At 40.7% G+C, this 27,877-nt stretch overlaps 1 protein-coding gene across 1 annotated transcript; it reads left to right on the forward strand.

Annotated features, from left to right (window-relative positions):
- Positions 1 to 665: 665 nt before the first annotated feature.
- On the forward strand, positions 666 to 27,877 carry gch2 (GTP cyclohydrolase 2). Its single transcript, XM_052012341.1, has 6 exons — positions 666 to 969; positions 14,181 to 14,290; positions 17,709 to 17,764; positions 21,346 to 21,377; positions 22,115 to 22,199; positions 27,751 to 27,877. The coding sequence occupies exons 1-6, from the start codon at positions 666 to 668 to the stop codon at positions 27,875 to 27,877; spliced, it is 714 nt and encodes a 237-aa protein (XP_051868301.1).

Genomic DNA, 27,877 nt, shown 5'->3' on the forward strand with positions numbered 1-27,877 from the left:
GAGTCATTCTATTCAGAGAGTTAAGAATAGGTGGCCTTGTCTACTTCCTGAAAAATGAATCAAAATATTCAAGAAAAGCATCTCTGCAGTCAGCTATGTGTCTAAGTCAAATTACCTCCCAAATCCAGCAATCTTATTCCCAGTTTTCCAGGCATTAATTTACAAGCACCCTTCACCTGACACAGACATGCCTGAAGCTTCAGACACTGCAGCCGAATTGGGCAGCAGATGACCACAAGCTATGACGCTTTTTTCCTACATTCAAAGGATCCCTTTCATTTCCCTCACTGGACACTTTATGGCCGGACGCAATAAGAATCCAATTGATGCTATCGATAGTGATTGTTCTCTGTTTATAAGTAGTTACTGTTGGATGTAGAAGTGTAGCGCTGGCGCGGAGTGCGTGCGCCGTGGAAACATTCTTATCTACTACATACAATTATCTTTCCCCAGAATAACCCGGCCTGGGGGGCAGACGATTTAATATGGCTCAGTAGCACTGGCACACATGCTGACGTGTGAACAACGCACTGAGTAATTAAATGAGACTCGACCCCATTAATCTCCCGAGGTATAAATAGAAGCGCCGGGATGCAGTGATCACTGTTTCCTCTAGGTGCATCTCGGATATATCCGAGCATTGGAAGTCCTGCAGTCCCGGTACCATGGATTACGCCAAGCAGATAGTGGCGGCGGAGATCAACGGCATGTGCTGTGCCAAGAAGTTGGTTGCCAATTGTTTCGATGGGTTCAGTAATTTGACTTTGGAGCCCAAGAAAGTGACGGTGCAGTGGAGAGAGGAGAAGCCGCGGAGCGGAGGGGATGCCTTGGCTGAGTTGGAGGAAGCCTATGCAACCATCCTGAGGGGACTGGGGGAAAACCCAGAGAGGGAGGGACTGCTAAAGACTCCCCACAGAGCCGCGAAAGCCATGCAGTTCTTCACTAAAGGTTATCAGGACAATATTCCAGGTAAGGGTTTTTGTTTCATCTGCAAGATTTGGAGCGCTGATTTATTTTGCGGTCCAACCCACGTTTTAAATTGGGTCAGGAGCAAACTAAAAGGTGTTGGGTTACTCAGTCAAGTTTGACAGCAGCCGGTAAACTGATGCTATCTCAAAACAAAATCGCCCAACCATCTAATTTGGAATTTGAGGGCCGGCGCTGTTTGAAACAGCGGTGAGTTAGGTTTGAGTTAGGGGGTGAACATCAAGGCAGAAACAGGAGCCCCGGTTAGGTCGGTGCCATTCATTCATTCATACAGCAAGGAGCTGGCGTACGTTCAGATAACCCAGCTACTGGCTCTGTCACGCCCATAGCTGTCTAGTCAGTGCGTTTGCCAGTGCAGCGGACGAGAATGGAAGAGAAACTACGTATGCAGCCAGCAGCCATAGAGAAGCAGTAGAGCCTGGGGCTCGGAGATTGGAGTGTGTGTGTGTGTGTGTGGGGGGGGGGGGGGGGGGGGTAGGGGGACCAGGGAGGGAGGAAGTAGTGGAGCGAGGAGTGGGTGGGTTAGTGAAGGAGAGGGTGGGTGGGGAAGGAACAGGTGGTAGGAGAGAACTATTGATTGAAGAAGCAAGAAAAATAGCCAGACCACCAATATTGCGATGCCATCTGCCAAGCCATGGCCAAACAGTAAGTTGAAACTGAGGGCGAAATGTACAAAATGAATCTCTCCCTCAAACTCATTCAGTGACTCAGCCACCAAACACCAAAATGTTAACAAACCAATTATATTTTAAACACAGGAAAACTTCAAAATGGGTCTTCAAATCAAAACTATTTCTTGCCTTTTAATTGAGGAGGAATTTAGACTATATAAAAACCTGTGCTACATGCACAGTAAAATAACCAGATTTCATTATTCTCCTTGCTTTTAGCACCTATTTTTACTTTCTATCCAGCACTGTAAAACTTCACAAAACCATTCATGCAAACAAAGTATCTTAACAAACCTGCATGGTGTCTCTTAACATCACCATTTTGTGATCTTCAGTGTTTCAATGAGCATGTTTCACAACAGGTCCAACTTCTTGTCTCTTATCAATAGGTCCCCAGTTGGATACTGTACATTCCCAATTTGATTATGGCAGGTGCATCTCTTATGTCTTGCATCCTCCTGTGATTTTCTTTTCCCCCCAGGCTTGAGGTGTTATTTAAGATCTCTCCTGAACCTTCATGTTTCTAAAAACAAGCTTGACACTTTTCTCGCCATTATTCCTTTGTTTTGTGGCCTAAATTGATTTTCCTACAACAAATATTTTACTACTATTTGTTATTTTTATATACTTGACCATTATACTACAATGTGGCTACAGATATTGATCATGCTATATTTTAAACTTAATCTCTAATTTCAGATTATACTAATGCTGCCAATCACTAAATTTTTCCTAAGAGCCATCACTCTTACTTACAGGGATCACTCAGCTTGTAAATTGTTTGCTAGTTTATTTCTTTTGGCCATTCCAAGATTCAGCAGGTTTATGGCACTTTCTATAGCCATTCCAAAGTCCTGACATTTATCAAAGAACATTGTTACTGACGTCCAAGGTTTCTGCAAAGAACGTTGCTGTTGTACATGGGTGCATTAGTGGGCATTCCTTTTTAATAAGTGTTTCAATAAGAAAATCCCCATTGAAATTTGCTGTGTGCCAAAGCCAAAATGACAAAGGGCAAGGACCACATTGACAATCACTGTCAAGGTAATTGTGCCTGTGAACCTTTGTGCTTGAAGCCTTGCAAACTGCTGCTATGGATACTTGTAATATTCATGGTTGTGTCAGAGGTTACAGAGGCCCAATACTTAAAGAGAGCTAACAACACTTCTGTCTCTTGACAGAGCCCAGTAGATGGAGTTAGCACACCACTCTTCTAACACTAAGGTTGCCTTTAACAGAATAAACACAAGGGTGTGCACAGCAATTTAAATTTGACCACATTTGAAAGGCAGTAGTTACTTAATGGTCGGCCCAGACTTGGTGGGCAATTGGACCTCTTTCTGGGCACTATGATTAAAACGTCTTGTACACAAACTCGTATGAGTGGATCCTTAATGTACTTAATGATCATTAGGAAGTGGGCCCGTGGTTCTTCACCACATTTATCCCCATGCACCCCCCCCCCCCCCCGACACATGCATTACTGCTGGTGTGTGAACATGGGCAGCAAGTGCTCAAGGGCTATGACTGGTGTCCTGGTAGTCACGATTCCTTCATCCTTCGTTCTACAGCAGTCACCGTGGCAAAAAAGGTGTGGTAATAGGGTAATAGAGAATCCCCTGAAGACTCTTGTGCATATGTTCAATATGCATACAATGGAAACAATGCTCCAGCACAATCTGATGGAATAGATCATTTCTTGCAGAGGGGATATTTCCACTGTCTAAACCACTCTGGAGGAGCACTACAGTATTCAGCAGAATAGGTGCCTGCTGTAGAACTACCATGCTGTGTTTGCTTGGAGCACACAATACAAATTCACCTCTGTGTCACTGCACTGCAAAATATTGTCAATTCAGGTTTTGGAGTGTTTCAACTTTTATTGCCAAAATGTAAATGAAGATAAGGATAATTTGAAAATCAAAAACTGCAGGTGTTCATTCCATTGAAAAGTCAGTAAACTAGAATGGTAACTGTTTTTCTTTCCATAGATGCTGCCTGACCTACTGAGTGTTTCTCACTTTTCTGATTTTAAAAAAGAGAATTCATTGGATAAATACAACTACTGTTGCAAAATATGTAAGACTGGATTTTTTTAGATATTGGTCAAATCCATATTTTAGAAAATTCAGTTAAAATTAAAGAAATTGTTATGGTAAAGAGTTGGAAACATGTAGAGATAATAATGGGAATCTAGAGGGCAGAATGTGCAATAATGGGAAAATATGTTCCCTTTTGTGTTGCAGTGTAATGTGGTTAGTGTCGAAAATGCCTAATACAGTCTGTAGTAGTAATGGTTTGAATGTACATAGTGACCATTGGATGAGATATTTGTAAATCAACAGATTTGGATTCCTTTATGGATATTGGTAAATTTCTTCAGGAGGTCTATTTTGAGGAGATGCCATTCCCATTACTACAACCCTAAATCAACACCAATAAGCAGCTATAAACCCTGATCTTATCAATATAACCAGTGTTAGTTTACCAACTTATGGTTGGCAGTTCTCTCAATTATGCCATCAGTAATCCATGTTGAACATAAAAACAAATGAACATAGATCAAGCCTATTGAAAATATAAGCATTTTTTCTGCAATGATGAGTTTATCTTTTAGTTTTGGCATATTAAAATGAGCAACTGATTCACTATGGGAACCAAAATGATTCAGCTGTGACATGGTATTTTAAATGAGTGTGAACTTTGACTGTGGTAACCTAGAATGTCAGTAAGTATTTCGTGCAGGAGCCACTGTTGAGCACTAGATTTTAGCTGATGCTCTAGTGAAGAACTGCAGAAGTGCTGCCCTGTCAGAGATTCTGTTTTTGATAAGATAGCACACTATGTGCTCTTTGAAGATGGATATAAAAAGTCATAGAAGCAAAGGATTTATTTATTGCTCAACCAACATCACCAAAATAATAAATTGGTCATTTATCTACAAGCCATTTGTGGGGGATTGCCATGTGCAAATTGTACTTCTCCAGATCATAAAAGGGACTACACTTCAAAGGCAAGTCTTTGATCGAATCACTGTGGGATATCCTGAAGTCACAAAAGATGCAATTTCAGCCTAACTGGTGGAGCAGTGTTTGAACATGTAAATACAAGTTAACTTGGAACTCTTTGCTTTATCCATTCAAGTTTTTTTTGGACCATGCTGACATGAGAAATCTAGCAGGCACTTCTTAAAGTACACATGCAAGATCCCCACTGATTCCTGCAAATCCTTGGCCCATGATCACTCAATATGGAGAAGGGGCATTTGGAATAGCACTGAGAACTTTGAAATGATGAATCATGAGAATTCTGAATCCCACTGTAACCAATGGAGGAGCACCTCATCTCTCAAGCTCCCCACCCACCTGTTCTATCTGTGGTAGACTCTTCAAGTCTCACATTGGTTTCTGAGGCCACAGAAATGGCCTGGAAGCAACTCGTCCTCAATCCTAAGGAATTCATTAAAATTTGAAAATGGGGTGAAAATCAAAAAGGTTTCATTGACAAAAGGAATGTATACTTTTGACAGAATTCTGGTAGAGTTAGGGAAGTATTCTTGGATTTCTGCCAATTATGAGACTAGTATAGGAAGTCAGTGGATGAGGTAATGTGTGCATAAGCATAGAGTATTGGTCAGATTGAGTCCACATAAAAAGAGCTGAACGCTGAGATTGTACTGCTATATTTCAATCATTTTAAGGTGTCAGGGTCATATTTATCACAGTTCTTTACATGACTGTAATCTGACAAGAAATAAACCAGATTCAAAGGAGGAGAATAGGTCACTGAAAGATTGTCTTATGTTCGAGGGGAGTTCCTAAATGAGGAGGGAGGTGGTGAGGCAGAGTTTTATGAAGGAAATCCCAGAGCTTGGGACCTGCACTGCAACACTAGCTGAGACAGAAAGAATGAACAGACAGGAATATGGAGTTGGAGGAGATTAGAAACTTGCAGAGGATTTGTATACCTTGAAGAGGTACACACAGCAAGAGATGTGGCTGAGGACAGCTTTGAACTTACACAGAAAAATTTAAAATTCAAGCTATTGGTGGGCCAAGAGCCGATTTAGGTCTGAGTGTCACCTGCCTTGATATAGTTTCTGGTGCCTTCTCTAACCAAAGCATCTCCAAGTTTTACTGAGTAATCACTGTCTAGAGCTTGTGTGGCTGCATTTCTGGATATCCAAGTTTATTACATTGGACTTCCAGCATCCTATGGGATGACATTTGCTTTTGTGCAATTGTTGGCCTTAAAGATCTGCAATCTGTCACTGGGTTTACCACTGTGTAGCCAGTTACTGGCAGTATCACGTCATGCTGTGCTAGTTTATTGATGACTCACTTGCATCTCTTTATTGATTTGATATCTGGTATAACTGTGGCAGATATGAATGTAGTGTCACGAACCAGCAACAAAAGAAACACTGAGCATGATTCAGTGTTAAAAACTATTTTATTAATCACTACTTATGATAATACATAAAATAAAAGTAAAAATATTAGTATGTTAGAATTCAAAAATGTTAAACCTTGAACGTTAACCCCTAAACTAAACTCTTCGTGTGTGTGTGTGGCAAAGTCCCAGACTCCAAGTTCAGGAATAGTTCTTAAAGTTCAGTTCCACAAGCCATAAGGTGAAACATGAGCAAGGGCTTCAACAACCACCGTTGTCTGAAGATAAGACGTAGACATAGAGAAACAGAGAGAGAGTAAATACGAAATCCAAATGTTCCACGATGGAACCCAAACGACACTTCAGTGTTTACTCGGTAGTGACTTCCTCACCCCAAAAAGCATCCGAATCGTGGTCATCCACACACAAATATCTGTTTCCTTCTACAGGTCAGCAACAAAGTGAACTCCACCGGATTACTTCCAACTTCCATACATGGAATTCAATGGCAGACACAGTTATAGTTTCTCATCCATCGATACAGAAAACTAGCAGGCTGGTGTCTCTCTCCCTTCTCTCTCTCTCTTCTTCTTCAACAACATCATTACGTCCTTTATCTTCTATTGACGTAAGCACGCCCCACACACACATACACACACACACTCTCTATCTTAAAGGGACTTTCACTGAGTCCATAACAGTAGGTTATGGTAATGTGCAATTGCATTCCATCCTCTCATCGGAAGAGGTTATTGTTGAAGTGTAGGTGTAAAGGAATGTATAAAATTGAGACTACAGTTTTCATAGTCCAGTACATGTCCTATACCAAATAAACTGTTGCATTTCTCTTGCATTTTTCCCTCAATTACTAAAAATCACAAATCATCCACAGCCAGCTCCTTTTGCAGAATATTTCAAATATTTACTAACCTTCTGTTTTTACTTGGCTCCTGACATTTAAAGGTCATCAGAGGACTCAAACCTTGCAAGCATTTGTACAAATGTTGAAGTGCAATGAAATGAAAACATAATTTTTGTGCATTCTAGAGTGGATCAAATTATAAGTCATGCACTGATCCGCACACTCACTTCCCAGAGATATTCTGTTAAACCCATAATGTAGTCCACTGTAATAGCTTCAGAAGTTTTAAAGTGTCTATTGCACAAATATGAAATGACTTCAGGAACAATAAACATAGAAGAGAGAACATTACAGCACAGTACATGCCCTTTGGCCCACAATGTCATGCTGACATTTTGTCCTGCTCTATTATTTATCTAACCCTTCCCTCCCATATAGCCCTCCATTTTTCTGTCATTCATGTGGCTATCTAAGAGTTCCTTGCATGTCCCTAATGTATCTGCCTCCACCATTCCATGCACCCACCACTCTGTGTACATATATAAAAAAAAAGAAACTTGCCTCTTGCATTCCCCCCTATACTTTCCTCCAATCACCTTAAAATTATGCCCCTCGTGTGAGCCATTTTTACCCTGGGGAAAAAGTCTCTGACTGTCCACTCGATCTATGCCTCTTAGCTTGTACACCTCTAACAAGTCACCTCTCATCCTCCTTCTGTCCAAAGAGAAAAGCCCTAGCTCACTCAACCTAGTCCACTATGGACAAGGACCCCAAGATGCCTCTGTTCCCCCACACTGCTAAGAGTCCTGCCATTAACCTTGTATTCTGCCTTCAAATTTGATCTTTCAAAGTATATCACTTCACACTTTTCTGGGTTGAACTCCATCTGCCACTTCTCAACCCAGCTCTGCATCCTATCAATGTCCTGTTGTAACCTACAGCACCTTCTACACTATCCACAACACCACCAACTTTTGGGTCATCTGCAAACTTACTAACCCACCCTTCCACATCCTCATCCAAGTCATTTATAAAAATCATAAAGAGCAGGGGTCCCAGAACAGATCCCTACAGAACACCACTGGTGACTGACTTCCAGTCAAAATGCACTCTGTCTACAACAACCCTCTGTCTTCTATGGGTGAGCCAATTCTGAATCCACACAGCCAAGTTTCCCTGGATTCCATGCCTCCTGACTTTCTGAATGAGCCTTCCATGAGGAAGCTTATCAAATGCCTTACTGAAATCCATGTACACCACATCCACTGCTTGACCTTCATTAAGTGTGCTTTGTCACATCCTCAAAGAATTCAATCAGGCTTGCAAGGCACGACCTGCCCCTCACAAGGCCATGCTGACTGTCCCCAATCAGCCTATGCTTCTCTACATGCTCATATATCCTGACTCTAAGAATCTTCTCCAGTAATTTGCCCACCACTGAAGTAAGACTCACTGGTCTGTAATTCCCTGGGTTATCCCTACTCCCTTTCTTAAACAAAGGAACAACATTTGCCACCCTCTAATCATCTGGCACTACTCCTGTGGCCAGTGAGGATGCAAAGATCATCACCAAAGGTGTATCAATCTCTTCCCTTGCTTCCCGTAAAAACCTTGGATATATCCCGTCTGGCCCCGGTGACTTATCTATCCTAATGTTTTCCAAAAGTTCCAGCACATCCTCTTTCCTCATGTCGACATGCCCTAGCATATCAGCCTGTTGTACACCATCCTCACAAGCATCAAAGTCTCTCTCACTGGTGAATGCTGAAGCAAAGTATTCATTAAGGACCTCCCCTACCTCTTCCGACTCCAAGCACCTGTTTCTTCTTTTATCCCTGATCGTTCCTACTCTCACTCTAGTCATCCTCCTATTCTTCGCATACATGTAGAAAGCCTTGGGGTTTTCCTTAATCCTACTCACCAAGGCCTTCTCATACCCCCTTCTAGCTTTCCAAAGTCCATTCTTAAGCTCCCTCCTGGCTACTTGTAACTCTCCAGACCCCTGTCTGATCCTTGCTTTCTAAACCTTAGGTAAGCTTCTTTCTTCCTCTTGACAAGATGTTCTCCATTTCTTGTCAACCATGGTTCCTTCACTCTACCATCCTTACCCTGCTTCAATGGGACAAACCTATCCAGAGCCCCATGCAAGTACTCCCTAAACAACCTCCACATTTCCATTGTGCACTTCCCCCAAAATCATCTGTTCCCAATTTATGTTCCCAAGTTCTTGCCTAATAGCATCATAATTCTCCCCTCCCTCAATTAAATACTTTCCCATATTGTCTGCTCCTATCCCGCTCCAAGGCTATGGTAAAGGTCAAGGAGTTATGGTCACTATCTCCAAAATGCTCTCCCATCGAGAGATCTGAAACCTAATCAGGCTCATTGCCTAGTACCAGGTCCAGTATGGCCTTTCCTTGAGTCAGCCTGTCTGCATACTATGTCAGGAATCCTTCCTGGACACACCTAACAAACTCTGCCCCATCTATCCCCTTTACACTAAGGGGGTGCCAATCAATATTAGGGAAGTTGAAATCACCCATGACATCAATCCTGTTATTTTTGCACCTCAAATCTGCCTCCTGATCTGCTCCTCAGTGTCTCTGCTGTTACTGGGGAGTCTGTAGAATACTCCCAATAGAGTGATTGCTCCCTTCCTGTTTCTGACTTCCACCCACACCGACTCAGTAGATGATCCCTCCAGGACACCCTCCCTTTCTACAGCTGTGATACTGTGACACTGTCCCTGATCAGCAAAGCCACTCCCCCACCTTGTTTACCTCAGTCCCTGTTCTTTTTGAAACATCTAAACCCTGGAATATCCAGCAGCCATTCCTGCCCTTGTGACAGCCAAGTCTCTGTAATGGCTACAACATTGTAGTTCCATGTACTTACCCATGCTCTCAGTTCATCACCCTTGTTCCTGATACTTCTCGCATTAGACACACTTAAGCCCATCCAACTGACTGCAATTTTTCCCTTTCAAATGCCTATCCTTCCTCAGTCGTTCTACATGCTGCATCTACTTGTACACTAAATACACCAACCTCTGACCCATCACTCTGGTTCCCATCCCCCTGCCAAACTAGTTTAAACCCTCCCCAACAGTTCCAGCAAACCTGCCCGCAGGAATATTGGTCCCCCTCCAGTTCAGGTGTAGTTGATCCCTTTTGTACAGGTTGTACCTTCCCCAGAAGAGGTCCCAATGATCAACAAATCTGAAACCCTGCCCCCTGCACCAACTCCTCAGCCACACATTCATCTGCCAAATCAACCTATTCTTACCCTCACTGGCGCATGGCACAGGCAGCAATCCAGATATTACTACCCTTGAGGTCCTGCTTTTCAGCTTCCTACCTAGCTCCCTAATACCAACTGAAGGTGCTGGAAATATTCAGTAGGTCAGCCAGGATCTGTGAAGAGTAAAAGAGTTAATGTTTCACATAATGAAATGTCAATGACATGAAACGTTAATTGTTTCTCTCTCCACAGATGCTGCCTGACCTGTGAAGTATTTCTAGTATCTTGTTTTTATTTAAGATTTCCGACGTCGCAGCACATTGATTTTTGACTATCGGTAACTAAATGCCAAAAGACATTTTGATTTTTTAATGAATTTTTCTGACTTTATGTACTTTCTTTTCTATAGAATAGTTCTAATTGTCATTTGAGTAATTAAATTTATGTATTTTTAAATGGAAATGTTAAATTATCAAAACTTATTTAAAATGTGGCAATGAATTTCCTTGCAACTTAGTTGGAAACAAACTGGCTTAATTTGCTTCAGGGCTGAAAAGAAGTATTAATCAGTTGTGCTGCAACAGGCTAACAAGCTTGTTGGTCATGGGCTTACCACTTTAAACTTCAGTAGCCCATGAAGTCCAAGCTGTCAACACTACTGAGTCACCCATACACAAGGTGAGATCTTTCATCCACATGTTATATCAGTGTGGAGCTCAAAGGCTATATCAGGCAAGTTGAAGTGAGGAATGTTGTATGAACAAAGCCCAGGGGTGGGAGAAGGGCTGTGGATAAAAAGGGTTGGTCAAGGCAAGAGTTAGTTGCTGCCAGCAATATGTGGTGGTACAACCTGCAATCACTATTGGGGGTCAGTGAGTTAGGTAGCTGCAGTCGTTGGTTGGATGATCAGTACCTGAATGTCAAAGGCCATAGGGGTTGGTACCTTGGGTGAGGGTCCAGACAGCTGTGTTTATCGGAGGAGATCTTGTGAACTTCAACCAGCTTTCCAAACTTCCACATGGTTGAAGCTGCACTATTGAAGCTTAAGTGCAAGGGTGCAAATAGGCTTGCATGATTTCAAGTGGCATTGAGGCCCTGGTGGATTTGTTTGACATCCTTAGTTGTGATAGTATTATGGAGAGTGAATTAGGGGTTGATACAGAGAGTCAAACTGAGGCCATGTTAGTGTTCAGATGGCTAGTCATTTAGTCAGTAACTAAAGGGTAACCACTTGATTCTATTGCCACACCTGCCTGCCTGGGACTTCCTCAGAGGTCCCTTTTGAGTTGTGCAGGAGCACACTTCCCAGGTGCATTGGAAGCTTTCTTCCACAGCTGGGGCTGCAGACAGTACAACTACTCCAGCATGAATGAGAATCCCAGAAGTTGCAAATGAATGTGTTAGATACTTGGAGCCCCTAACAAAAATTGCAGCCTTCACAATCCACGTCTCGAATTTCCATTTGTCATCTTTTTCATAAAAATTGGATTCTTCAGTATGCAATGCATTGTAATGGAATTCCATTAATTGGCAATTGCCCTTAAAATAAGAAACGGTTAATATTTTTTGTAGTTAATCTATCAAATTAGTGTGCATAATAGATCCCATGGCAACATTTAACTCCAGGGATCTTTCCACAGTTGCTGCCTGACCTGCTGAGTGTTATCAACATTTTCTTTTTTTATTTTCATATACTCACAGTATCCTGGCTGATATTTATCTTATCACTATATCACTCAAAACAAATTATTTGATCATTACCACATTGCTGTTTGTGGGATCTTGCTATGGTCAAACTGGACATTCCTACGTTACAACAATTACAACTTAAAAATTACTGCATTAGCTATGAAGTATTTTGAGATTTCCTGAGATTGTGAAAGGTGCTATACACAGTAATATATATTCTTTTTGTTTCTTTTAACATTGCATTAGGATTTTGCAGAATAATCCTCATCCAGATACCTTTAAACATCAGTCAAGAAATGGGAAATTAATTCCTTAAATCCTTTTTATTCTAATTATATGTCCTACATAAACTGCAGACAAGCTTCAAGAAATTACTAGTTCAATCAACTGAGGATTCATCAAAAAGTCTTGCAAACACATTGTTATAATCTGTTTATGCAGATTAAGGCTAGAAGTTCAAGTCCAACTAGAGTTTACTGTGTCAATTTGCTAACATGATAATAACACAGAAGTATCAATATTTTCAAGAAATATGCAATACGGTAACAAAGTAGGTTATGCAATTCTGTTTAAATGTAGATACACTATCATTGTTTTACTTAGTGTTTGTACGGCAATACCTCATTATGTGAGCATTTGGTTTGGTGCCAGGATTGTGCAATGTCTGCCCTTGGAGATGATTAGTTCTTTAATGTTTTTTGAGATTATCATGAGCTGAAAATGACCTATTGAAACTAACTTGCTTTAAGTGTATTGACTAAAGTTTATATTAAGTGCAAGCTGGAATTTGTAATAAGAACGGAAAACTCTCTGGTCAGGGAACATCTGTGAAAAGCAGGGGAAAAATTAATAATATAAAGATTTTAAGCAAGTATAGAATCAAAGGGAGGGCAGAAAAGAACACAAGGTGTTTAGAGTGGCAGGGAAAATTAATCTATTCAAGGGATGATGCATGTCAAAAAGGGGATGATAAGGAGATAAGAAATAAAAGTTTTGACTATAGACCATGCAATTAAATATAGCAGAATCATTACAATCAATTTTTAAGGGAAAAAATATCAAACTATTGAAGTCTGTGAGTTCAAAAGTATGTAAAGTGCTTAATCAATAAATTAGTTGCTCTTCCTTGAGTATTCATTAGAAGAATGTAGAATCGGAAATTGCAGTGGGTATGAAATGAAGTATTAAGGTGATGAGTGACTGGTGTTAGGGTCACAATTACAAACTAAATGGATGGTCCTCAAATCAATCATCAAATCCAAATGGGATCTCCCCTGGTAGAGGTTACTGTACAATAAACAAAATTGAAACCATTGTATTTAAATTACTGTTTGTTAGAAACTGGAGGCTGTTGGGTGGAAGGTAAGGATAAAGTGAACCCTAGCATGGTGGTTCTGAGAAGAGAAAGGGTGGGAGCAGTTGTATGGAAAGTGGGATAGACAGGGCCAAGCACCACAATGGAGAAGGATCCTGGACTGAAGGGAAATGGAAGACTTAATGAAAAACATTGGAAGAGGTGTTGTCAGATGGATGCAGTTGTGAATATAGCTAAGACCAATGCGTGAGAGGGGAGAAATTTAATAGGAACCTGAAGGGTAACTTTTTCACCCAGAGGGTGGTCAGTATATAGAATGAGCTGCCAGAGAAAGCGGTTGAGGAAGGTACATTAACAACATTGAGAAGGCACTTGGACAGGTTCATGGATAAGAATGGTTTAGAGGGATAGGGGCCAGATGGGAATCTGGGTTGGCATGAGCGAGTTGGGCCAAAAGGCCTGTTTCTGTGTTTTATGACTCTAATTGTGAGACAGTTCAAGGTATGTTACCACAGGCAATATTACTAATTTGGAGGAAGTGCATGGAATCAAAGAGAAAATAACTCTATTTGAACAAAACTAAAAACAGAAAAGTGCTTTGATCTGTAATGTTAATTATTTCTTCTGTAGATGGTGCCTGACCTGCTGGGTGTTTGCAGCATTTTCTATTTTTATTTCTGATTTCCAGCATCTGCATTTTCTTTTTTCAATTTGAGAACAAGTTCAGTCAGCAGAAGGTGGTATTGAATGGGGACTATTTACATGTCAGTTCAAGAAAGAACCAGAGGGCTCTTTGGTTGCCCTGGTAAGAGAATGGAGCTGAAGAGGAATTGAGATTTACAATGAAATGATTAAATCTGGAGTTTGTTTAAAAACTAAGTTAGAATTTGTAATCTTTCTTATTCAGTATAAAAATGTCGCCAGCATGATAATTTTTCAGCAGAGAGCATAAAATCTTTTTTAGAAATGTTGTTACCATTTAGCTTCAACATCTTTCCAGTACAAATTCTCTCATCTTTTTCAGACATTTTGAATGATGCTGTCTTTGATGAGGACCACGATGAAGTAGTTATTGTGAAAGATATCGAAATGTTTTCACTATGTGAGCATCATTTAGTTCCATTTTTTGGCAAGGTTAGTATACAGCTTAAAACATCTACAATATATGAATATGGTCCATAATACACAAAATCATACTGTTTAACAGCACAAAAGGAAGGCATTTGGACCATCATTAACTTTCAGAAATAAATATAAGATATCTTTATTAGTCACACATACATCGAAACACTCAATGAAATGCATCTTTTGCATAGAGTGTTCTGGGGGCAGCCCGCAAGTGTCGTCACGCTTCCGGCGTCAACATAGCATGCCCACAACTTCCTAGCCCGTACGTCTTTGGAATGTGGGAGGAAACCGGAGCACCCAGAGGAAACCCACGTAGACACGGGGAGAACGTGCAAACTCCTTGCAGGAAGCGGCCGGAATTGAACCTGGGTCGCTGGCGCTGTAAAACGTTATGCTAACTGCTACACTCCCAGTTCCTTTATTCTGTAACCTTTTGCAATTATTAATAAACTTATAAAAATAGCTAATATGCATTCTCATTACACTACTGTTTCTGGTAGGGAATTCATTCAATGTCCCAAATCTTTTGCATTGCAAAAATCATCAGCTAATTTTACTGAATTGATTTGCTTTTGCAATGTAATTTGCTGGAGAACCAGTGGAAATAATTCTTCCTTAACCTTATCAAACTCTTTCACAATTTTGAATCTCTTAATCTTCTACTTTCACGTAAAGACTTCCAATCTTTATAGTGTTTAATGTATCTCCTCTCTGCGAAACTGTTCCATGGGCTAGAGTTCTTTTTTACAGTAGGGTGACAAAGCTAAGCAAAACTATTCTAATTTCAACTTAATGCATACTTTCTCTTCAGTAGATTTATATTCTTTCCCACAGATTTCTCGAGTTCCTGTACAAAATAAAAGAAAGAAGCAAACTGATGGTTAAATGATATCTCTGAAACATAAAGCATTTAGATAAAACCAGAGCTTAATGAACTTCTATGAATTTCCAGTCATGGGGAAAAAAACCCTTGAACCATCAAGCCTCATAATCACTTGTGCATATGTTCATTCTCTCCAACATCATACAGTTGTTTATTCAGTGGGTGATCTGAAATACTTTGTAGTCAGGAATCATGGGTTTATTATTTAATCAATTGTATACTTGCTTCTGTTAAAAAATTATTGAGTTGGAATGAGCTTCACTTTTATTTGCCACAGATCCTGCCTGATCATAGTATTTCCAGCATTTTCTATTTTTATGAAAAACACAATGATGCTGGAGGAACTCAGCAGGCCAGGCAGCATCTGTGGAGAAAAGCAGGCGGTCAACGATTTGGGTCAGAACCCTTCTTCAGGGTCCTTCGTTTCCTGAAGAAGGGTCCTGACCCGAAACGTTGAACCATAGAACAATACAGCACAATACAGGCCCTTCGGCCCACCATGTTGTGCCGACCTTCAAACCATGCCTAAGACTATCAAACCCCTTCCTCCCACGTATCCCTCTATTTTAAATTCCTCCATATGCTTATCTAACAATTTCTTGAACTTGACCAACGTATCAGCCTCCACCACCACCCCAGGCAGCGCATTCCATGCACCAACCACTCTTCTGGGTGAAAAATCTCCCTTGAACTTCCCACCCATTACTTGAAAGCCATGCCCTCTTGTATTGCGCATTGGTGCCCTGAGAAAGAGGCACTGGCTGTCCACTCTATCTATTCCTCTTAATATTTTGTATACCTCTATCATGTCTCCTCTCATCTGCCTTCTCTCCAATGAGAACAGCCCTAGCTCCTTTAGTGTCTCCTCATAATCCATACTCCCTAATCCAGGCAGTATCCTGGTAAATCTCCTCTGCACCCTTTCCAATGCCTCCACATCCTTCCTATAATGAGGTGACCAGAATTGGACACAGTACTCTAAGTGTGGTCTAACCAGAGTTTTGTAGAGCTGCATCATTACCTCACGGATCTTAAACTCAATCCCACGATTTATGAAAGCTAACATCCCATAAAATTTCTTAACTACCCTATCCACCTGTGAGGCAACTTTCAGTGATCTGTGGATTTGAACCCCCAGATTCCTCTGCTCCTCCACACTACCCAAAATCCTGCCATTAACCTTGTACTCCACCTTGGAGTTAGTCCTTCCAAAGTGTACCACCTCACATATCTCCAGATTGAACTCCATCTGCCACTTCTCAGCCCAGCTCTGCATCCTATCAATATCCCTCTGTAAGCTTCGACAGCCCTCCACACTATCCACAACACCACTAACCTTTGTGTCGTCTGCAAACTTGCTAACCCACCCTTCCACCCCCTCATGTAAGTCATTAATAAATATCATGAAAAGTAGAGGTCCCAGAACCGATCCCTGTGGGACACCACTAGTCACAGCCCTCCAATCTGAATGCACTCCCTCCACCACAACCTTCTGCTTTCTACAGGCAAGCTTCCCTGGATCCTTTGGCCTCTGACCTTCTGAAGAAGCCTACCATGCGGAACCTTGTCAAACGCCTTACTAATATCCACATCTACTGCACTACCCTCATTAATCTGCCTGATCACCTCCTCAAAGAACCCTATTAGGCTTGTGAGGCAAGATCTTCCCTTCACAAAGCCATGCTGGCTGTCCCTAATTAGTCCATGATTCTCTAAATGCTCATAGGTCCTATCTCTTAGAATCTTTTCTAACAGCTTGCCCACCACAGACGTAAGGCTCACTGGTCTGTAATTCCCTGGACTGTCCCTACTGCCTTTTTTGAATAAGGGGACAACATTTGCCACCCTCCAATCCTCCGGTACCATTCCCGTGGACAACGAGGACTCAAAGGTCCTAGCCAATTGTTCAGCAATCTCATCCCTCGCCTCGCAAAGCAGCCTGGGGAATATTCCGTCAGGCCGCAGGGGCTTATCTGTTCTGACTGCCTGCTTTTCTCCACTGATGCTGCCTGGTGTGCTGAGTTCCTACAGCATCATGTTTTTCATCTAGATTCCAGCATCTGCAGTCCTTTGTTTCTCTATTTTCTATTTTCATTTGTGTTTGGGCATCAGCAGTGTTTTGCTTGTTTATGTATTTATGTTATACAATGCAAAACCAATCTTTGTAGATATATATGGTTTTCATGAGATGCAGAAATGCAAAAAATGAAAGGCAGAGGTAAATAAATGTGAGCATTTTTGGGAGCATCAAGCATTTGTGTTCAGTTTTCTGATTCCTGAACAGCAGTAATCAAAAATTGCTACAGAACACCAGTGTCTGCACTACTGGTATCTGCCCTTCACAACTCCTCACCAGTTACTCAGCACAGTAATGTTTTGCCTTCTCTTGCAGTTTCTTCTTTTCATATCACTCTCAGCTAATGCAAAAGCTCTTGTAGGCCTTGCTGTATTAAGAGCATAAAAGAAACATGTTTTAAATCAATTGAGGGCAAAACAATGAGGCTTTTTCCTATTCTTACTATATTTATTTCTCACTTGCAGGTACACATAGGTTACCTACCAAATAAAAAGGTGGTTGGACTAAGCAAACTAGCAAGGTGGGTCAACTGTAAATCTAATTTCTCGCATTTAGTTTGGGTTTTTACAACAGGGAATTGGTTAATTCATGACTATCCTTTTCAATAAGAAAATGATGAAAAATGCAAAAGGAGGTTTAAAATAAAATTTGAGGAATCCTATTCAATTTAAAAACGAAAACCAAATTATAAATACAAAGCAGATGCATGGTGATTGGAACTTGAGTCCCTAGATTACTAGAGGCCTTTGCATTCACCAGCATCATCAGGTGATTCCTCTGGCAATGTGAAGATGAAAATAAGTCCTGTTAAAGTTTCTGTGATACCTGCTAAAACCTGTATTTTGTTGTTTTGTTTCATTTTCTGATTGTGTTGCCCTGATTTGCTATGTATTTGGTGCTACAACGATTGATAGCTTTTTCAAAGTTAAGGAGGTCGACGGATAAGGGATTAGTGAAGGAAAGTGGTGGTGACATAAAAAGTCAACCATATTCACCTCTAATGGTGGAGCAGGCACAGGAGGCCACATGACCTTCTGCTTCAGTTTCTTATGTTCTCTGTCTGGAATCGCATCAATATTAGGAAAATACTTAATCTTGCTGAATGAGGTCAAATGGAGTTTGACTCACGGAAGAGTAATACCTATTAAGTAGAAAGTTCATGAATGCAACTTGAAGTGGTTAGAAATGACTGTGAACCAAGAGTGGTTGTGCTGGAAGATAGAGAAGTAATTGGTTTCTGGTCAGTTTCCTCTGCTGCAGCAATTAACCAACAAAGGAAGAAATTGAGTAAAGCTAAGAGTATTGTGTTCAGTTCTGGTCACCTCATTATAGGAGGGATGTGGAAGCTTTAGAGAGGGTGCAGAGGAGATTTACCAGGAAGCTGCCTGGATTGGAGAGCATGTCTTATGAGAATAGGTTGAGTGAGCGAGGGCTTTTCTCTTTGAAGCGAAGGAGGATGAGAGGTGACTTGATAGAGGTGTACGAGATGATAAGAGGCATAGATTGAGTGGACAGTCAGATACTTTTTTCCGGGGCAAAAATAAGTAACATGATGGGGCATAATTTTAAGGTGATTGCAAGAAGGTATTATGGGGATGTCAGGGGTAAGTTTTTTTTACACAGAGATTGGTGGGTTCGTGGAATGCACTGCCAGCAGAGTTTGTGGAGGCAGATACATTAGGGACATTTAAGAGACTCTTAGATGGCCACATGATTGATAGAAAAATGGAGGGCTATGTGGGAGGGAAGGGTCAGATAGATCTTTAGAGCAGGATAAAATGTCGGCACAACATTGCGGGCCAAAGGGCCGGTACTGTGCTGTAAACTTCTATGTTCTAAGAGGATCAGCCATTTCCACTCATTGCACAGCCCCCTATCTTCTTCCCAACCCCCCCAAATCCCAAACACCCTCCTCCCTCAAGCCTCAATCCTGACATTTGCTGGACACTCTCCCCCAGTCTGCCTTTGATACTTACCCAGGGACCCAGGGAGCAAGGCTTGCCTCATTTCTGTAAAAGGGGCAAGGCCAAGCCATTCATTCAGATCAGGTTCATTTTCAGGCTGATCTTAGAGCTTTTCAGTTTAGGTGCACATGTGACCATCACAAAGTTTCTATCCTTAATATTTTTAGATGAGGAAGATTTCTATGTTGTAAGTGACAAACAAAGACTTGCTTCATAAAGTGTTCATAAAGTTAATTCTGTTTACTGCATTTCACCTTGATTTCCTGTTGCCTTGTTAGCTTGGAATGAATAGTGAATGAAGTTTGGTGTGAGTGTCTTTTAGTCTCATCAATTGGCAAATAGCATTGAGGTAGGGGCAAAATGAAGTAATTTAGTGCAGAAATTAATGTAAATCTTCATTCAATCAAGGGAAGATAGATGCACAGATTTGTTGTTATTCTCTCTTGTGTCTTTCTGTCTTTCATAAGGAGTTCATAACAACTGACAAAATGACACTTCAAGTCCAAAAGGTTATGTAGCATATGGAAGCTTGTTCTTTTTTTTGAATTATTTGTATACAAGTGCCTTTCAGGTGAAATTATTGACAGATGGCAAATTTGGAACTGACCTGAATGTAAGCAATTTGCTCATTTTCCTGGACCACAAAATATTGAACTGTTACTGTACAAATCCATGCAGCCAGGTGCCAGTGGCTATCCTCAAGCCAGTGTGGAACCTCTCTGTGCCTGAAGGGAGCTATATTTGGTATTCATTGTTTCTCTGCATTTAAAACTTAGCCAAAAGCAATCAAATCTACAGGTTGTGTTCAGAACCTTCTAAACCTTGAAATAGTCAGTCTTTCTAATCATTTTGACAGCAGTTCTTAATGAATCCAAGGTGTCAATTAGATTGAGCAAAGTGTCAATCAACAGGTTTGCAAATAATTACAAATGTTCCCACATGAATAATATAGTGGCATTTTGGTGTAAGGATTTGATGATATTTCAATTTTCCTTTTCTACCTTCAAGTCAATTGTATACTCTACCAATTTTCACCTAAAACATATTCAGCCCTTTGAATTCCAGGTTTGCATTGGAATCTCAGGTTTTCATTCCCAGGTTCAGAAGGATCAAACTGAAATGGTTTCTCAGAGCAACAGGACTATTTGAATTGATTTTGGCTTGGAACTTTGACGAAGCACAGTAATGAATTGTCCAAATAGGTCTCTGCATGGAAGCTTTTAATAGGTCATTGAATGGTTAATACATTGTACAATAAATGCTGTTCTAATAGAACATAGAAAAGTACAACACAGGAAAAGGTACTTCAGCCCATGATGGCTGTGCTGACCACTATGCCAATTCTAACTAATCCCGTATACCTGCACATGGTCTCTATCCCTCCATTCCCTGCCTGTTCATGGTCCTTTTTAAATGTCTATTACAGTAAGTATGGCTAACATAACTGCTTCCACCACTTCCTCTGGCAATGTATTCTAGGCACCTACCACCCTCTGTTTTAAAAGCAAAACTTGACTCCATTCTCCTTTAAGCTTTCCCCCTCTTACCTTAAAGTTATGTCATCTAGTATTTGACATTTCCACCCTGGCTCTTTCCACTCTGACTCTCTACCCTATCAATGCCTCTCATAACTTTATATACCATCAGGTTGCCACTCAGCCTCCAAGATTCTGGAGAAAACAATCCAAGTTTGTCCAACCTGTCCTCATAGTTAATATTATCTAATTCAGACAACATCCTGGTAAACCTCTTCTGCACCCTCTCTAAAGCCTCCACATTCTTCCTGTAATGTAGCAACCAGAACTGCACTCAATCCAACTAATGAAAAAAAAGCTAGATTATTAAGCATGAGGATATATCGGTCAATAGTAAAAGTGTTTGCTTTCCCACACTGGTGCTGAAAATATCAGTTTTGCAAAGGGAAACCTATTTTAATACCACAAATTTTTAACTAATTTTTTTGACATTTTCGATGTTGACAACTATACAGTTATTGTCAGTGAACCCTTTGAAATATAAGAATTATTGGATGTTCAGGCATGTGGTTTAGTTATTTTACACTCACACTTAGAATTATTAATACTAATAATCCACAAAGCCAGACTGTGACCAGAAGATGCTTGTTTTTTCTTAACAGGATTGTTGAAATCTACAGTAGAAGACTTCAAGGTACCACTAATTGAAAAAGTACTTTTTCATTTCCTCAATGTGCTGTTTTTAATTATCATAAATGACTGCCTTTTAATTCCTTCTCAAATCCATAAACTAACGTGCCAATAATAATGGCTTCCATTTAAATTTCCATAAGTTGTACCCTACTTGCAACATATGGAGGACCATTTTCATTTTTGACATGGGTCACAGATCAGTTGTCTAGTACACATCCCTTCCAGATGGCTTCAGATATCCACTAGGTAATACCAGATACATTGGCCAATTAGGAACAGATGCTGTTGATAATTCAAGGATTTAGACTGGGATCAACGCTTGAATCCCCTAACAAATCTAACTTTTAACACATTTTTCACATGTTTTCCCCATATTTCTCTGTTCTATTCTTCTACATGTATACATTAAATCTCCCTTAAAGACAATTTTTACAAATTTGCTATAAAACTTATGGTTATGATATATTAATACACAGTGAACCAAATAACGTTTTCCTTTCGTCTCTGATTCTCCACATGATTCAAATATTTAAATGCCTTTTGACCTCCTACAATTAGAGTAATTCTGAAGTGTCTTCAACACTGAACTATAAAATCTTCTCTTGCATTAGTAGTTCTAAATGATTTGACTCATCCTTTAGCTATTCCACATGTGTATATCTGTTCATAAATGATAACAAATATAGTTACTTGTTGGAGGTGAGCACTGAAAACTTTTCCTGCATTTATTCATTGTAGTTCAAGAACGGTTGACCAAGCAAATTGCTGTAGCCATTACAGAGGCTTTGAAACCAGCTGGAGTAGCAGTCGTCATAGAAGCCACGTAAGCATACCCTTAATTTAAGCACACATATTTTTGATTGTATGGTGACCCTGTCTTTGTGAAGCAGGGGAGTTGCAAGGTTTTGCATCACATACAGAAAAGGTAAATTATTTTGATGTTGGCATATTTTTTACAAAATACTTCAGAGGTGTGTGCTTTTATTGTTAAAAGGAAAATAATTGTCATTTTCCGAGGTATTCAACAGACTCCTTCAGTGGCAACCATTAATGCATGCTGGGTGTTCCTGAACCCTGCACACTCTCAAGACTCCTCCTAGCCTCTCTGCACTTTATCAGGAATCACAAATTGATCCTCTACACGGTCATGGGTGGGTTCCACTGGGCAGCATAGCCTGAGGCTCCACCCTTGGTTAAAATCTGGAAAGTACCGCCCAAGGGGGTAATGCAGGCAGGTGCGCTCACAACATTTAAGTAATACTTAGAGAGTACTTGGAATAACATTGCATAGAAGGCAATGTGCTGAATGCTGGATAGTATTATAGATAGGTACATGATGTCCAGCACAGACACAGTGGGCCAAAGGACCTCATTTCCATGCTGTATGACTCTACTTATACTCCTCACTCATTTTCAACCTTTCCTTGTTGCAAAGGCTCACCTTCCCAGTAACCGTATGGAATTATGTAAAAGCATGTCAACATAAAGTCAGCAGTTCACGCATGAAATGCAACATTAGAGCTTACACCATTTATAAGATGAGCTGGGAATATGCAGAGATAATAGATAATTAGCACAACTCGGTCTCTGCCATTACAGGGCCAGGGAGATGAACAAAGTTGGCAGCTTGCATCTCTATTGTAGCTTCACTTAGAAGTGCATCCTTTACTGTGTAATAGTGGCATCTTCCCCACATTCCATCCCCCCCCGCCCAACTTCCAGTGCCACTCTGGGATCAATCCCTGTGAATCATTGGCTATGTAATATCAAGCAGGTCAGGACTTGGATAGCAACTAGTGTCCTTGGAGGTTATTGTAAAGGACTGCTTGGAAAAGATCTGGGGTAAAGTTCAAAGGATGTGGTACCTTAGCAGCAATAGTTCTCCAATATTTCTTTGCCAAGTGCAGCCAATGTATCTGTTGTAATAATGTGAAAGTACAATACTGTCCATTGCCCCATTCCCATTTGAAGGATTCCTTTAACTGGTAACATTGCAATCCACTGACTGATAGCAAGTAGTTCTGGCATCTGACCTTCCTGAAGGTCAAATGAATCTTTGTGCTCACCATTGGAGCAGTGATTCCCCTGAAGGGAGACCTCTGAAAATAGGTGAATCTGTTACTTAAATTACTATATTTTGATACTTATAATTATTTGTTAGTGTTTCAGTTCTTTTTTCATGTTTTTTATTCTTAAAATTATTGAGAGCTATTTGTACAGTTCTTAAGAGTCTCCTGAAATATTTAAAAATTGATCAAAAAAATCCCATTAAAGATATTGGAGGCTAGTGAACTCTCAAAGACTGTCAGGGACTTCCAAAGGCTTGTGCCCATAAGATAAATTATAAAATCTCTGCGATTTTCCTTCCTCTTACCCACCAGCACTATTCTGTGCCCCCTCTTCATCTTAGTAATCTTTAAGTTCTCCTCTGTAGTTTTTGTATTCCTGTAGAACCTCTCATGGTTTCTTTCTGTTTTCCATAAGATTTGAAGTCTTGAAATATGGTGTTAATAATTTTAGCTGCATGTGCAACTGCATAAGTAGAAATACTTTGTCACGGGTAGACTTTGGATATCGCAAGTTATGAAGAAAGTTTCTACCTTTTTTGTCCATGATGTCTTCAGTAAATGCACCTGAATCCCAGTACTGATCCATATAAACCCTTTCCCACCCCCAAACTCCCCCCATGGCCACTTACACTGAAAATGTTCTTGACTTACCCACTGACTACATCTGATCTGTTTGTTGCAGCTCCAATCTGAGGTCAGTGTGCATGCCTCTTGTTTTGTTTTCTGTACCTCAAAGGACCAAGTTGGTGATCAGGAGCAAGAGGAGACACACACCAGCCAAGCTACATTAGTAACAGTCTGTTGCTCATCCTGTGTAGCTTTGCAGGAGAAAAGACCAGCACAGAAATGCAGCATGCTGCAGACCCTACCTATTATCCAAGGTGTAAAGGCAAAGGATAAGTTTGCTCCTGTTATCTGAGGGGAAATGGGATCTTGCATCAGATAGTAGCAGGCACTTGCAGCCTGCTGAAACTAGAGTTGCCCCTCAACGTATCTCATGAGATACATTTTCAGTGGCTGTAAAGAATCCCCACTGCCTTCAGCTTTGCCTCTGAATCCTTCCAGATTCTATTCCATCAACAAAATGACCAAGGGACACTTCTAAGCAAGCCTCTGTCGATGCTTTTGTCCTGTGGTGGTTCACCCTCAAGCTCATTTCACTTAAAAGCAAATTTATTGTTGGCTGCTCAAAAATAAGGTGTTTCCACTTGAAGTGTGGCTGAGGACATCTTTGAGGAAGCAGATATTAACACTCAGTGAAAACAAGTGCAAAGTGATGCATTTTGGGAAGTTGAACCAGGGCAGGAAAAACACAATGAATGGCAAGACCCTGGAGAGTGTTTTGGAACGGAGACCAATGGGATACAAGTACATAATTCCTTAAGTGGCAACACAGACAGGGTGGTGAAGAAGGCATATGGTATGCTTGTCTTCATCAGTCAGGGCACTGAGTACAAGAGTTTGGATGTCATGTATTTGCTGCACAAGATGTTGGTGAGACCACATCTGGAGTATCGTGTGCAATTCTGGTCACCATACTACAGGAAAGATGTGATTAAGCTAGGGAGGGAGAAGAAAAAGTTCTCAAGAATGTTGCTGGGGTTGGAGGGCTTGAGTTATAAGGAGAGGCTGGGATTGTATCCCTGGAGCAAAGGAGGCTGAGGGGTGACCTTGGAGGTTTATAAAATCATGATGGGCATAGATAAGGTGGATGGTTGTAGTCTTTTCTCCCAGGACATGGAAGTCTTTCAGAGGGCATAGGTTTAAGGACAGAGGGAAAAGATTTAAAGGGGACCTGAGGGGCAAGTTTTTTGCACAGAAGGCAGTGGGTATATGGAACAAGCTGCCAGAGGAAGTGGTAGAGGTGGGTACAATTACAACATTTAAAAAAATATTTGGACAGGTAGGTGAATATGAAAAGTTTAGATGGATATGAGCCAAATACAGGCAAATGGAATGAGCTCAGGTAGGCACCTTGGTCAGCATAGATGTTGGACTGAAGGGCCATTTTCCATGCTGTTTATTTCTACAACTCCATGACTCTCAAACCATGTGACAGCCAGGTGCTATGAATTATTTGCATTCTGAATAATCACTTCAGGGACTAGGGCAAATCTGGAGACATAGTTCGGCAAAACCTACGATAACGAAAATGGTCAGGGCATCTACACTCCACTGGTTTCAAAGTTGGAAAAAAAAGTGCAGAGCATAGAGCTGCTTTGCACAATTCGAATGAGAAGAAGCCAGCAGATCATAATGCAGCCAATTCACCAGGAATGACACACAATGCATTGTGCCAAATTATCGTGAGGTTCACTTAGATTCTGCCAGTCCAGCCCAGGGGACATCAACACACAGACTCCACTCTTCCCACCCTCCCCTTCCCATTCACCCAATACAAAACAGTTCATTGACTGTTCCATATCAATTTGCACCTTTCACAACTTTTCCTTGATAGCCAATGTCATTATCCTCACCCAGTTCCCCACTGCCCACAGCCTGAGAAATGGGGTTATCATTTAACAGAAACTTAACTGCACAGCCACACAAATTCTAAGCCTACAAGAGCACTAAAGATGCTTTGTATGGCAAATAACTCGTCTTCTGACTTCCCAAAGCTTTTCACTATAAGGCACAAGTCAGGAACATGGCAGAATATTCTTCACTTCCTTGGATGACTGCAACAACTCTCAAGAAGGAGGACACCATCCAGAACCTAGTAACCTACCTCTATACAGGAGCACACAGTCACTGAGACCTGAACAGCCAGATTAGAGAGTGACTAAGACGGGAACAGTAGTTAAGGAGTGGAAGAGCTTTTGAACCATGTGTCTACTTCCCATATGCTCTTCATTGAAAGCAACGCTTTGGTGAAGGTCAACATGACCACTTCCTCCAGTATCTGAAAACTGCTGTATGCAATAGAGTAGTGTCTCCAATGGGAGACTGCTCTTTTAAAGATTCAAGTAGGAACAGAGGAAAAGGCAATGGAAGTCCTCTGAGACTGGGGGTACAAAATCAGAAAAACTGTATGGTTCTGGCCCTTCACCTTTAGGACCCGAGTTCAAGTCGATTCTCTGTCTGCTGTAATATGAGGGATTTGGGAATGAGTTAATGAAGTTTCAAGCACAAAACTTCTCAACTTTGATACGAATTAACAACATCACTTGAAAAGGGAAATCTGTCAGAATTGATATGCGTGCTACTAACTTGGGATTGGTTGACTAAGCAATAAGTGAATGCGATGTAAAGACATTTGTTATCCACCATTTACTTTTGATAATCATTCTCTGCATGTCAGTATCATTGGGGAAAAAAACACCATTTATTGTCCATCCCAAGTTCCCCTTGAATGTGGTGGTGAGCTTTTTCTTGAACTGGTACAATTCACGTGGTGAAGGTACTCCCTTAACACTGTTAGGTAGTGAAATAGTGGATCTAGACTTGATGACTCTGAAGGAACAGCATTATCCCACGTCAGGATGAGTCTGATTTGGAACAGAGATGGCAAAGTTTACATCTGTCTGTTGCCTTCGTCCCCGTGGGTGACGGAGTCTGTATATTTGGAGGTGTTGTGAGTGAGGAGAATCACAGTGAAAGGATAGGGTGAAAGGTTTGAAATGAAATGTATTGATGACAATATCAGAAAGATGTATATTGGTTCATGCCTATAAAATCTTCTACAGCAATAATATTGTATTACTTGTGCCAATACAGACAATGATTCTTGGTTTGGAAATGGCCACAATCAGGATAATTTCTGCCCTGGTTCACTTTCCAACTGGAAGCAGCAGCAACAGCAAAGCAGGCTGATCTTCCCCCTTCCTAGTTTAGGATTGCTCAGAATAATTGTAGAAATCCTGGCAAGGATCCAGTAGAAGTCAGATAACAGAGCACAGAATAGCAAACAATCCTGGGAGCATGGCAGCCTAGTGTTTTAATAAGTCACCACAAGTGGAAATACCAGCTAAGCAATAAATATATTGACCTGAAAAAGTCACTACATGACCATGAAGCAAAGCAAACAAAAGGAGCTACCAAATTCTTTCAAATGTAGTTGGAAACAATGTTTTAACAGTTACACCCATTAACCAGTCTCTTTATATACTTACATACGCTAAATTAGAGTATACCCTGAAGTAGTCCTAATCTGTAGATGAATTGTTAAAAGGTTAGAGAAAAGGGCAATGTCACAGCAATCTTTGTCTTGCTCACATGAAAGAGATAGCTGCTATTCTAATGTACATTTCAAGAAGATTAGTAATTTAGAAAAGATTGGTAACTAACTTAAAATGTTGTTTCTAGGCACATGTGTATGGTGATGCGAGGTGTACAGAAAATGAATAGCAAAACGGTGACCAGCACAATGCTTGGAGTTTTCCGTGAGGATCAAAAGACACGGGAAGAATTTCTCACACTAACAAAGGAGTAG

The sequence above is a fragment of the Pristis pectinata genome, chromosome 3 (assembly GCF_009764475.1).
Source record: "Pristis pectinata isolate sPriPec2 chromosome 3, sPriPec2.1.pri, whole genome shotgun sequence".
Classification (NCBI taxonomy): Eukaryota; Metazoa; Chordata; class Chondrichthyes; order Rhinopristiformes; family Pristidae; genus Pristis; species Pristis pectinata.

What these genes read in the sequence shown, in the direction of transcription:
- gch2 (XM_052012341.1), top strand. Translation starts at nt 666, where the DNA reads ATGGATTACGCCAAGCAGATAGTGGCGGCGGAGATCAACGGCATGTGC. An exon ending in TTATCAGGACAATATTCCAG is followed by an intron (nt 970 to 14,180) that starts GTAAGGGTTTTT and finishes CATCTTTTTCAG; the next exon opens with ACATTTTGAATGATGCTGTC. An exon ending in GCAGTCGTCATAGAAGCCAC is followed by an intron (nt 22,200 to 27,750) that starts GTAAGCATACCC and finishes TGTTGTTTCTAG; the next exon opens with GCACATGTGTATGGTGATGC.